The sequence below is a fragment of the Phoenix dactylifera genome, chromosome 12 (assembly GCF_051530095.1).
Source record: "Phoenix dactylifera cultivar Ajwa chromosome 12, Ajwa_hap1_PhDact_Kaust_v1.1, whole genome shotgun sequence".
In the NCBI taxonomy this organism is placed as follows: Eukaryota; Viridiplantae; Streptophyta; class Magnoliopsida; order Arecales; family Arecaceae; genus Phoenix; species Phoenix dactylifera.
Window position 1 is genome coordinate 23,626,141 of NC_143201.1, and position 12,829 is coordinate 23,638,969.

General features: G+C 37.7%; 1 protein-coding gene and 1 long non-coding RNA gene across 33 annotated transcripts in view; one reads left to right on the top strand and one right to left on the bottom strand.

The window, feature by feature from the left end:
• The window catches only part of LOC120111921 (uncharacterized), a 72,975-nt gene that overhangs the window by 38,082 nt on the left and 22,064 nt on the right, over positions 1-12,829 (top strand). For 17 of the 25 annotated variants that reach the window (XR_016397963.1, XR_016397958.1, XR_016397968.1 and 14 more), the window contains one exon: positions 1,783-12,829. This exon is cut by the window's right edge. This is a non-coding gene — a long non-coding RNA (uncharacterized LOC120111921). The remainder of the gene's footprint in view (positions 1-1,782) is intronic. The other 8 variants (XR_016397972.1, XR_016397971.1, XR_016397961.1 and 5 more) reach the window with 4 other exon arrangements.
• LOC103701881 (MADS-box transcription factor 23-like) overlaps positions 1-12,829 on the bottom strand; it is a 46,050-nt gene continuing 33,221 nt past the window's right edge. For 2 of the 8 annotated variants that reach the window (XM_039130175.3, XM_088709189.2), the window contains 5 exons: positions 3,304-3,403; positions 3,182-3,223; positions 3,017-3,100; positions 2,186-2,349; positions 1-2,100 (listed from right to left, as the gene is read on the bottom strand). In XM_039130175.3, the coding sequence (XP_038986103.3) occupies positions 2,085-2,100; positions 2,186-2,349; positions 3,017-3,100; positions 3,182-3,223; positions 3,304-3,403 (406 nt within the window). In that variant the 3' untranslated portion in view covers positions 1-2,084. Of the gene's footprint in view, positions 2,101-2,185; positions 2,350-2,830; positions 3,101-3,181; positions 3,224-3,303; positions 3,404-12,829 lie in introns of those variants that run through there. The other 6 variants (XM_089926446.1, XM_089926449.1, XM_089926448.1 and 3 more) reach the window with 4 other exon arrangements.

The window sequence follows — 12,829 nt, forward strand, 5'->3', positions numbered from 1 at the left end:
GTTTTTGGTGTAAGTCTAATGTGTTTAGTCCAGAAGTGATTATTTCCTGCGGGCTGTGGTTGTTACATGCATCAGCAGAATGTTTTGGTTCCCCTTTCTGAGGTTTAGGTATTTCCTGTTAAATTTTTTATGCTTGTTTATGCTTCAACCTTAACGTCAGTGCACTCATATTTTATTTGCCTTCTTATTGGTTTTTGTTTTGTAAATACCAGACTCTCTTATGATCATGCTTATTATGTTTTTCTTAACAGGTCGTTTCCAATTTAGTGGATGCACTACTGAATTCTCATTTATCTGTAGTGATAGATCATGCTACATCTAATTTATGCAAAAAAAAATATCAACATTTACCAATTTTTATGATTGGTTTTAGATTGCATACTGCTGTAGAAATACATTTTTGCATGTCTAGATTCTCAGCCTTGATGCAGATGTTGTAAATTATTCAATTCAATCCATGGGATAATTGCTGAGTTGGCATTACTATTGTGGCACACAAAAATATGAGATAGGTTTCCTCCTGTTGCTTTATACAAAGTCTTTCTTTATCTCTTGCTTTTTGTTGATAATGTGGCCATCATTTCCTGTTATCCAGCAATGAGAGTTGCTTTATATTGTTTGATGCAATATGCTTTCTGGTAAATGTTTGGCACTTTGACTTCTTATGATGGTTTTTGAAAATAAAATTCTAGTAATGAATATTTGCTGCGTACAAAGTGAAACTACATATTCTCTCTTCTTATATTAATAAAACTTCAATGCTCCTTTATATGAATTGTAACTCTACTAAAAGGGTTTGTAGATAATAGAAGTTTAAAAGTAACATGCCTAATGAGAAAGAAACCTAAATTAGGACCACTTAATTTGTAAACTATGCCTCAAACTTATAGCCATATTTTAACCTTGTATTTTGACTAAGGTCATAATCATACAGGTAACACTCGTAGATCATAAAGAAGATGCTTTCAATAAATTTAAGAACAAAATTTGATATTTGGGTCTTTATTTTCATGAAAAGCCTCCCAATGTTGGTGGTATTTTTAAATTTTGAACCTTTTGATGCATGTATTAAATTTTGAATCTTTGCAATATGAATAAACTCGTATTTGAGTTTAAAAAAAATCTAATTTTGCTTTCCTAAACCATACTGGGTGTGGTTTGGATTTTGCTTTCAATGTTTCTTGGATCTAATTTGATATCCTCAAGGCATTTTAGATATCATGCTCTGTGAATGGTCTAGAATGATTCTTCATCTTTATGTTCAAAGGAGTAGAAGAAATGGTTCAAGGCATCATGGATAAGATAATATCAATGTTTAACAACCTTAAATTACCCTTATGTGTTTCAATCATTGGAACAACTTTGCATATCATGAATCTTTATGATGAAGAAAAGAAGACATGATTTTATCATAGCAGTCTGCTGTTCAAACATCCTTACTAATGTGTAGAGGACTTGGTTTTCACCTTCAACTCTTCAAGTTATGAATCTGTCACCTTTAGGAATATGAGGTTCCCAACTGTTCAACATTTTACACTGATATTTCTTCCTTGGGCTGCCACATTCTGAAGATGTCATCACACCAATTTGAATCTGCTGTTAGCATTTTTTTTTTGTGATTTTATATCCTCATTCAACATTGGAGTTGTGTGGGACTTCAATAAACCTTTGGAGTCTTATATCCTGTTGTTACTAGTTTATAAGCAGTATATAGTGAGTCATCCTTTGTGCAGCTTGTTGCACTTCGAGTGGTGCTAATCCCTTGTACCTTCAATCTAGCAGGTGAGTTTTCTGGTAGATGTTATCAGCAACCATTCGGATGCTATAGAAGGACATGTCTCCATGTACAAGTAATGTTCTTAAACAGAAATACCTGTCATATTATTAATAGTCCTAGTTGGAAGATTGCTTTACAGAGTAATGATTTTTTTTGGATCATGCCACACCACATTTAAATGACTGCTGAGTATTGTTCCTGCTCTTGCTCATACATTGTATGTTATAGCTGATAACAAACTATAGCAACCTTGACAACTGGGTTGATGCGCACTATAGACGATACACTTTGATCACCGGTCATCTTCTTAACGCAGTTGAAGTCTGTAGCAAGGGCTAATTAAGTATATTAAAGTAAAACTAATAAATTTTGAAAAAATAAAAAGGTTTGATGTTTCAAAATAATTACCCTAGCTTCGGTGTTGTTGCTCGTGGTCCATCTGTTTGCTGTTGAGGTTGACATAGCTCAAGATGAATAGGTACATCTACATGTGAATTCTCAATCACAGACAAACCATATGGATTACTTGTATCCTTACTAGTTCCTCCATTTAACTCATTTGTTGCGTATATCTGCAATGCTAATTCCACGCTTAGCATGTTATAAAAACAACTGTTATGTTTTCAAGGACTGAACAAGGTTTTAAATATTGTTCGCCATATCGGCCCGAACTGGGCAGTATGGAGTATACCGTGCCAGTTTAGTACTGGTACCCAGTACGGATGGTGTATTGACACTTGGTATGCCAAAAGAGAACCCCGTACCGTACTGACACAATGCTAGTATGGCATTGGTACGGATTTCGGTACCGAGACAGCGAATCTTGGTTTTAAATATTGTTGGCATTGGGCATAGTAACTAGTGACAAGCACTATACGTGCTATGCTGTGCTAATGCACTTGTATGCTTCAACCAAAAAATATTAAAGGACTTAAAAATCAATTTTTTTTTTGACTTTGTCGAAACAAAAAAATGTCAAAAAAAGATCTGATGAGTCCTGATTTGACCCAATGCTATAGTTAATATTGGCCCAATATGGTGGCCAAACCAGCATTAGCAGCACTTAAAACCTTGGGATTGATTTAATCTAGTTTTAGATGAAATCCATACATATTTTACATAGAGCATGAAATGTGCAATGCATGTGGCCGCAGAAACATGAAGACAAGCTTCATGAATGCTCCATTCAGGAGTTTGGATCAAAGAGCAAAATAGATATCTCTGTCTCAAACTTAGTACCTTCTTACGTAACTCCATGTTTTCTTGACGTATGAGGTTTACCTTCCTGTAGAGTTCAATGTTTTCATTGTGAATAAGGTACCCCTGTAATAAATTCTAGAAATTTAGGCACTTAAAATGCAATACTTTCAACATTAAAGATGATTTAACTAACTATTGATAAACCTTTCGGTTCAATTCTTGAATTTGATCGGTTAGAATTTGTTCCTATAGCAGAGAAAAGAAACACATTAAGTAGAGAAGATACGGATAAGAAGGATTGAGGAGCAACATTTGATGAGGGTAACCTTCTTCTTTCTGACACTGCGTAGACTCATTTCAAGTTGGATTTCTAGATTTTGTAGATCTTTGACACTTAAGCCAGACAACTGTTCACCCATCAATTTCCTGCAAGCATTGACTAAATTTTGAATATGCTATATCATCAGCTTATTTAATAGTGTAATAATCAACTTGTTGCACATAGTGTGATATTAACTAGTGACACCTATTCACCTGTAAGATTTGTTCATGGTTTTTGTGGGCTTTCAAATGGATTTCATGATAAAGTAGCATAAGAGGTAGTTTGATGACATTAAACAAATGTAGGCTGAGTTACCCTCCACCAGAGACGTACATTCCCGTGTATGTACATTGCTTTTGCTTGTATGGACCTAAGGTGGAGTTTAATGGTTTTGTGGGAGAGATCGTATATGAAACTATTGTTTCACAACATGTTTGATCCATACAACTTGATGCGCTCATCTTGCCACCCAATAATGTATGTAGGTTGGCACATTGTCATGGGGTGGGTGTTTTCCTGATCCAAACACCCATGTGGCACATTGACATGCCACACACCAAGGCTAGCCCTCCCAAGTCCTTCCCTCGGGCATACATATAAATGTGCAACAGTTTAGCTACATAGCCAAGCATGCAACCTGACCCCTCGGGTCGATGGCAACACTTGTGCACCTCAATGCCAAAGTATAGACACTTTCCAATAGTGCTCTACAACTCGGCACCTCCATGTTAGCTTTATGGCTTTTTGCCCCACAAGCCAAGTACTGCTCACCCAGGATGTCTTGATTCTTAGAGTGTTTTCGTGCCACAACATAACCTGTGCCACCGATCCGTAAGCCACCATGCTGCCCTTTGGGCATACACAAACCAAATTCACATGACACAACCATTCAACACCACTACTATGCATAAGGCTCAAGCTCAGTCAAAACACCAAGCTGACATGCCCTGCAACCCCTCAAAGCTATGGTTGATTGTGCATGTCCAAGCCCTTCAGGGTTTTGCTATCCAAGCTCCCCAATAAGCTCTTATGCCACAATCCTAGTCTTGCATCCTCAGCATGCCTTCCCCATCCATGGCCATATTGTCTGACAATGTTCATGGCCTGCTTGTACATCGTGCACTGCCATGATATTAGCACCCAAGTCCGCCCATCAAGTAAATATATTCGACCGACCAATCATTGCATTTAGTTGTCCTCTCCTTGGCACAACCCTTTTGGCCGTCCTTGATCCTTGGCCCAACATTAAGACACATAATCCGATCGATATTCCATAAGTCAACATTTGTACTCCACGGTCGACTAGCTTCCATGGATCCCTATGAGACATCGCCCTGTAATGCTCATGAGACTTGCTTGTCAAGGTAGGCCACACCCTTGCTCGAGCAGCCCTTTATCGCCTCTTCGCCCCATCATAGACATAAAAAACGCACAGGGTTGTCCGAAAAATTCCTCAAGGACCAACCTCTCGAAACTCCCCTCCGCATAACGTGGGTAGCTCATCCAACCAACATTGCTCCAAATGCCTCCACACGAGACCATCAGGCATGGCACTACCTTGCCCTGCAATTGTGCCATGGCGGACCCATATCCTATGGGCTTGGGAGTCGGGAACACGGACAAAGTTTTGCACCCCTCAACCAAGTGGAATTCTTGAGTATCCATATATATCCTAGTAGTCCGCCACCATGCCAAATATCATGCTTCCCGAGCCATCCGATATCATGCCATGGCTCTGTCGTGCCTTGGCTAACCATCGCTCCCCTCGATACCCCTACTAGGCACCCACCCAACGGCCACCCTCGGGGGTTACAAATGATCGAGGAGCATTGCAACTTTTGGCCCATGCCAAACCTTTTTTGCAATATCGTGCCATGCGCATGCCGGCACCCCTTGCGACGAGTCTATGTCTAAGTCTATGACATCATGTCAGGACTTGGATTTCCTAAAAGATATTCTGAGTTTTTAAATTGGGAGATTCAACCATCTGAATTGCTAAAATTAATCTAGTCCAGTGGTTAGGCATGGACCTCACAAAATATTAAGAGTTAAAAGCCTTAAGCTTCTTTATTCTATCATGTTTCTCTTATTCCATCTCGTCATCATCCTCTCCATCTCCTTGTTTTCTTCTCCCTTCCTTTTATCCATCCTAATTTGTAACAGTTTTAAATACCGACCAGTGCTGGCTAGTATAGGGCATATCACATCAGCTTGATGCGGTACCAATAGGGCATGAAGGTTCAATATGCCACCCATAGGCCCATTCTGAGTTATGGTACAAGCTATGCTAACTCCAATAGCATATCATGTCCTCTAAACTATACTGATTTGACTCATGCCAATAAGGTACTGGTACAAGGTCCAGTAAGACTTAAAACGGTTATTTGATTCCAGGCTTGTCACCACTAGGTTGGGCTAAAATCTTACCATCACCTTCATTACTCCACACCTTTGTTCAAACTCCTTCATAATCATCATTGCTGTTGTCATTTGGGTCAAGGTTTACTTTGTCGGTACCGGGCACCGTACCGGTTGTCTGGCGTCATGGGCCCGTACCGAGAAAGAAAATCTGCCGGAGCCAGAGAAGGAGAAGAGAAAGAGAGAGCGAGCGGGGGAGAGAGGGAGGAGCGGCGACGGATGTCGGCAGAGGCCGCGAGGGGCCTGCGGAGGCCGATTTACCGACTTTACTTAAAAATTTCTAAATTTTTTCCGCGGCCACTTTTGAAACAAGGGACGTGGTAGCGACCTCGGCGTCCGCCGCCGCCCCGCGGCCCTCCGCTGGCGTCCGCCGCCGATCCTTCTTTCCTCCCCTGCTCGCTCTCTCTCTCTCTTCTTCTTCGATGCCGTCAACGAGCTGTTTTCAAAGCCGGAACCGTATTGGTAAGCCACCGGTACAGCTCGGAACAGGCAGAACCATTCCATTTAGGACAGTTCCGCCTTTCTTGGTTTAGATATTCATATAAGGTTTTTTGAGATCACTAAGGAAGAACAAAATTGAGGATTTTGAGAAAGAATGGTTGATTCAGCAGATTGATTTGTGGTTGAATTGTGAGTGTAAATTGGCTACCAAAACAAGGTGTTTGAGTTGGGGTTTAAACTACTGTATGAAACTTTCTTTGGTTTCCATGATTATTTTTTAGAGTAATGACACTATGGTTCCAATGTGATGTGAATGAAAGATGTTTTATGCATTGTACAAAACTATCATACGAGAGCCATTATATGCATTGTTATCAATTATATCTTATAGTTTTGAGTAGTGTTCTACAACCAAGGTTTGTCATATTGATACCTTACTAGTAAGGTACGATAAGTTCTGGTATAGTACGGCTACACCCTTTGTATTGACATAGGTTCCGAGTTTTTTTTTATGCCCAGTCATGGCACCACCCAAAATTGGGCTAGTATATATCGGTACAACATGAAACTGGGTGGAACCAACCATTCCATCTAGGCCTTTTCAGCCTCTATGCTGTATCGGATCTTGATACCATGTTTTGATACCTTACCAAATGTTTCCATATGCTTGGTATCGGGCAATACGGATCGGTATGGCAAACTATGGCTACAATAAATCATTTATAAATATAATTACTATATATCTCTTTTGTTATCTCTTATGTCTATAGCACGTGGATAATGTTGAGACCCTTTGTTTGCCACAAAAACTTTTGATCATATAATAGACTCGGAGAAAGCCTTATGATGTACTAAAAATTAGTTTGAAACAAGTATGATATTCGAGGATCAAGTAGCATCCTCGGTGAGAACTATTAATAACATTGGCTGTAAGTTTTGTATGGACAAGGATATTGCAATTAGATTTTGATGCATACCTAATTGTATGATTTGGAAAGAGGTAGCAAAGATATATAGGGGATGTGGGAAGAGATAGTTTTAACCAAGGTACGCTGAACCAGTCTGGCCTACCGGACCGATTCGAGACTGATTCGTACCGGAACCGGTCCGGTACGAACTGGTCTTTGTTTATATACTTTTTTTTTGGTTCACGGACGCGCGCAGAAAATTTTTTTTTTTTTGGTTTGCATCCGCGTCCGCGCTAGAGCTGGCTACAGCGCGCGCGGGAGAATCGCACGCGGGGCACTCTGACCCGAGGGAGGGCCACACGCTCCTACACCACAACGCGCGCACTGTGGTTAAAAAAAACAATACCGGTGCGAACTGGCCACCGGCTCGGGCCGGTACGAGACCGGTATGCAGCCAGTACTTATGCATGCCGGTCAGTGCCAGCCCGAAAACAGTTGGACCGGTACCCAGACAGCTAGAACCGGTATCTATGTTGTCCGGATACCGGTTCCAGGTTGGACCGGTCTGTACCGGGGTTTAAAAGACCAATACCAAGCCTTACACCAGTTTTGAACCTGAGCGATACGGTACCGATATGGTCAGTATGGATTGAAATGGTTTGTATCAATAAAAATAAAATGGAACCAGTATGTACCAACTTCCAGTACATATGATTGTTGGTACAAATTGGTATCATTGGTATATACCGATTCAAGTGAGAACCAGTGTTCCAAACCTATATTGATCCCATAACATTCCAACGGTATTTAAATCCTTGATTTTAACTAAATTATACTATTAATTATTCTCATGTTGTAGAGTAGAACTTTAAAAGATAGTTTTTTCATAGAAGATGCATACAATATTTGTTTATTGTCAAGCACTATCGTACTAGTGATTGTATTATTCTTGATTTGGACATTTCAATGATTGTGATTTATTTGATATGTATGCTTAACCTTAAGAAGTGGTCACAACTCACAAGTATAAACTATGATATAAGATTTTTCATTTCCTATATTTAATGACAAAAAAGGGTGTTAGCATCAACAATGGTGGAAAAACACTAAGAATATTGTTAGCATGTCATGTTCTGTATGCTCGAAGGACCTATAGGTTTTTTTTATAGTTGAAGGACCTAAAGGTTAATGTTATAGACTAACATTGTATGATAAAAGCAGCCATATAGTTGAAGGACCTATAGATTCTGGTGTCCCAATTTTACATCATAACTCTAATTAGATTTCTCCCTTAAACCATGCTAAACTTTATAAAAATGGATTCTAACATTGATAGACTCAAAGGAGGAGTTCAAGGGGTGAACTCCTAGATTTCTATGATTCTATACGTAATAAGCGTTCACATCCTCTAAAGTCCAAATTCAGAGCAGTACTTTGGTCATAACAAAAATTAAAAGCTTATCATTGATTAGTGTCTTATGGTGTAAAATTCTTAAAACATACGAAATAAATCTTAAACAATTTTATGAGGAAGGCATATTAGCACTTAATCAATGCTAGAAATATAGAATCTTTTTAAAACTTATCCTATATCTAAAATATTTTCTAAAACTTAAACCATGCAAATTCACATGCGAGATTAATTAGTGTCTTATGGTGTTGAATGGAAAGGGACACCAGAATCTGATTTGAACTCGTCTACTAATGTCCGACTCATCAATATGGAAAAAAAAAAGAGAAGGATGTGTAGGAAAAACAATTTTTTTAACTAAAAGATGTTAAAATGTAAATTTTGTAATGAAATAGAGCACTGAAAGATATTATTATTATTTGTCAAGATCTTTTGAAATGAATGTTTCTTGCCCAAACTTCCCATTATATTAAGGATTTTGAAAAATAATATTTTGCAAAGGCATTCTAATAATATTTTGAAAAACAAACAAATCTCACTTTTATTATTAGCGCGTTGAACTCATCGAAGTCTTCCAAGTTCCCTACCAAGTTTGGAAAATTGTAATTAAGAAAAGGTGGTAAGTATTTAAGTGTCTAACACATGTTCGACTTGGATATATGTTCCTGCCATGAATTCTAGGTGTTGGATAAGAGTAACCAGTTAAAAAAGCTCCAACTGACAGGAATGTTATGGATGGTGGTACCTATCCAAACTCCAACATTAGTTTAAGGATACAAGATGTATCACATTCCAAGTCTAACTAATAGGAATGTTAGGATGGTGGTACCCTACCCATATTCCACCATTAGTTTAAGGATACATGATGTATCACATTCCAAAAAGGTTTTTGGTACTTCCATCATTACCTAGTTTAAGGATACAAGATGTATCACATTCCAAAAAGGTTTTCGGTACTTCCATCATTAACTAGTTTAAGGATATATCACATTCCAAAAAGGTTTTCAATTCCTCCAAAAAGGTTTTCAGTACCACCATCTTGTCTTTAGATGTGATTCTTCTCATTTTTCCATTTTTCTTTTGAGATAATTATATATATCTTCTCTAACTAGTCATGTAATGTACTTAATCCAAGTCTAACTAATAGGAATGTTAGGATGGTGATACCCTACCCAAATTCCACCATTAGTTTAAGGATATAAGATGTATCACATTCCAAAGAGGTTTTCAGTACTTCCATCATTAACTAGTTTAAGGACACAAGATATATCACATTCCAAAAAGGTTTTCAGTACCTCCAAAAAGGTTTTCAGTGCCGCCATCTTGTCTTTAGGTGTGATTCTTCTTATTTTCCATTTTTCTTTTGAGATAATTATTTATATCTTCTTCTAACTAGTCATGTAATGTACTTAATCCAACATTAATCGAACCAAAACTTTATTAATCTTATCATAGAACACTAAGATTCACCTATTCCTTTTTTTCACCTCTACATTTTTGCATTAGGACATTGTTTGTGTAGCAGCCAGTTGTAGGTCTTTTTACCTTGCTTATTGACTCCCATATCATTGTCTTCTTTCTCATTTCTGTCAAATGTACCCTGAAACCTTCTTGAGCAATCCTACTTCATTCACCATTTTCTACCCATTTTACTTATTTACTTTTTGTTTCCCTTAATATTTTTGTTTCTCTTATTAGGATGCAAATTATCGAATATCAAACCTCATATCGATGAAGGTTTGGTATGGGATACATCATGTTAGCAGAGGGTATTGATTGATATGCTTTGCATGGTCAGATGGTATGGCCTATTTATGCTATGAAACTATTCTATTTTGTATTTTTCTTATGTTTTGTTGTCTTAATGCTATGTTTTTTAAGAAAAGTATGGCAACAATGTTGATTTAAGTACTCTCTAGCCATGGTTTTTGATGTGTGCTGAAGTTTTTATGTTGCATGTTTTTGACAGAATAATCTGGAATTAGAGATACCTCTAAAACCTTTTTTTTTCCTTTGAGTGAGTTTTGGGGTTCAAGCCAGAAACCCAAATTTCCTTGATTTTGGTCCTAAATTTATGCCATAGAGCATAAACCTAGTGATCAAATATTGTTAGGTGCATCATAAATCCCCAAGTTTTTTTTAACCTAACATTAAGTATTTATTGGATTTTTTAAAAAATATGGGTGGGCTGGAGGTGATTTACCTAGCTAGAATGCTGGGTAGATCGTGGATGCTTGTTACAAGGCCATGAAATCCAAATAACACCTTCCAGCTAGTCTTTTTAGGTGAGGTTCTGGGTTGTGACAATTATATTAAGATAAAACTCATCTAGGAATGAGATCTCGACTTCTACATCAACTTTGCCTTTTGTCCTTCGCCTAATTTCTTACAGATTAGAAGATGCTTTTGTTCAAAGTCTTATCTTAAAAGAAATGTTTTACTTTGATCGGCCCATTTTGAGGCCCCAATATTGTAGAACACCCATAGGGGTGTGACAACCTTGTTGCATCCTCATAGTACTTGTCAAGGGCTTTGTTTTGCGCATGACATGTTGAAACTGGAGATCATACGAGAAAGTTATGGCCTTCGGAAGTTACACTTCACGATCAAGTTCTGGATGTGGTGGATATTGCTCTCAAACCTTGTCTAGACCTACCCCAAGTGGCTAAACTGGTCCACAATAGAACTCGTGATCCTTCTAAATCACAATTTTGTAAATTCTTAAGTAATTGGGCTATGACGTCCAAAATTGACACCTCAGCTCCCTTATGTTCCATGGCAAGAACATCACATAGACTTCTTTGTAAGAAATTCATATCAAAGAATTCTCTAACAACCTTATTCTCTGCATGAAGTATACAACCAGAAATTATCTATTAAAGCTTGTACCAAGGTATGGCTGAGTATAAGCCTTGTACTCTTTTAATATCCAAGCTACCACCAAAGTAAAATGGGGACAAAATCCTAAATTGCGATGCCTGAGATGAAAAAAAGTATTTAGGATCTCAGTGCTCCTATCCAAAAGATTGTTCCAGCTGCTGCTATTAGCATTATATGCTGGGAGGCTGAGACTCTGGAATTGAAGTACTGAAGCAGTTCTCCGAGTCTTGCTTTCACTTTCTTCCAGAACAGCTATTCTCAGATCCTATAGGCAAAATAAGATTGATTTCTGATTGCACTCTTGGTAGTCCACCCTTGGTGAAACTCTAAGAAATCTTCACGGTAATTTGGTCTATCCAAGCAGTGTTTCACATGATCATGTATTCTATAGCATTCTGGGGGTTTGCAATTTTAGACATTGAAATTGGAGCAGTTCATGATGTCATAGAGTCTGATTCTCAACTCGTAAAAATTAGATAACAGAAAAGACCAGTCAGAACTGTGTTCTTTTTATTTATATAGAAGCATGGTTTCTTGGGGGGTGAGGCACAACTTTAGGAATAGTAATAAAGCTACTAGATCAATGTGATAATCCCATTCTATAAATATGTAATGTCATAGATTTTAAATTCTGGTACTGTTATTACATATCAATAACAACAATCACTAAAATAAAAAGAATGTTTCAAAAAGAAGGATCCATAAGCGAAATCAAATAGTATGTGTAGCTTATTGAGTATTCTACATTACATTATTATGGGTTTGCCGTACTGGCCGAACAGGGCAGTACGGGGCATATCATACCATACCAGTTCAGTATTGGTACACGATACGGGATGCATACCGACATTCGGCATGCCGACAACACCCCGTACCGTACCGCACCGAACCAATAGTGCTAGCATGGCACCGGTATGGGTCTGGTACTAAGACGGCGAGCCTTGCATTACACAGTATACTAGTAGGAGGAAACGTTTGTTTTATCTTGACTTCTAATATGTTTTAGTGTCTGTATACTTTTTAGGCATAGTTATTCAAGAATGTATTATCAAGGAAAAAATTTATAATCTACTATACATTTTGGAAAACCTTTGGAATATGTTGAGGATTGAAAAGTGAATGAATAGAAATGAAGACTGAATGATAATAAAAAGAAAAATAAAACAAGTGGAGAACTTTAGAAAAGAAATGAAATGTTCTATGAAATATTTGCAAAAAAAAAAAAGTTATTCATAGAAGGCACTATATATTTGGCAAGCATGGATTTCATTAAGTCAGTAAAAATTTAGGGAAAACCTTAATTGAGAATAATTGGAAAATTGTCAATGTCAGAGAATTTTATTACTAGGTTGTTTTTAGGCACATTTACTGTTTTCACAAGCACTCAAGCCACTGTCCACCATTTGCTCCTGCCCAGCTATATGTTTGGATAAAAAATGCCGAGGTTCAATTTGATAATTGAAGCAAATAAT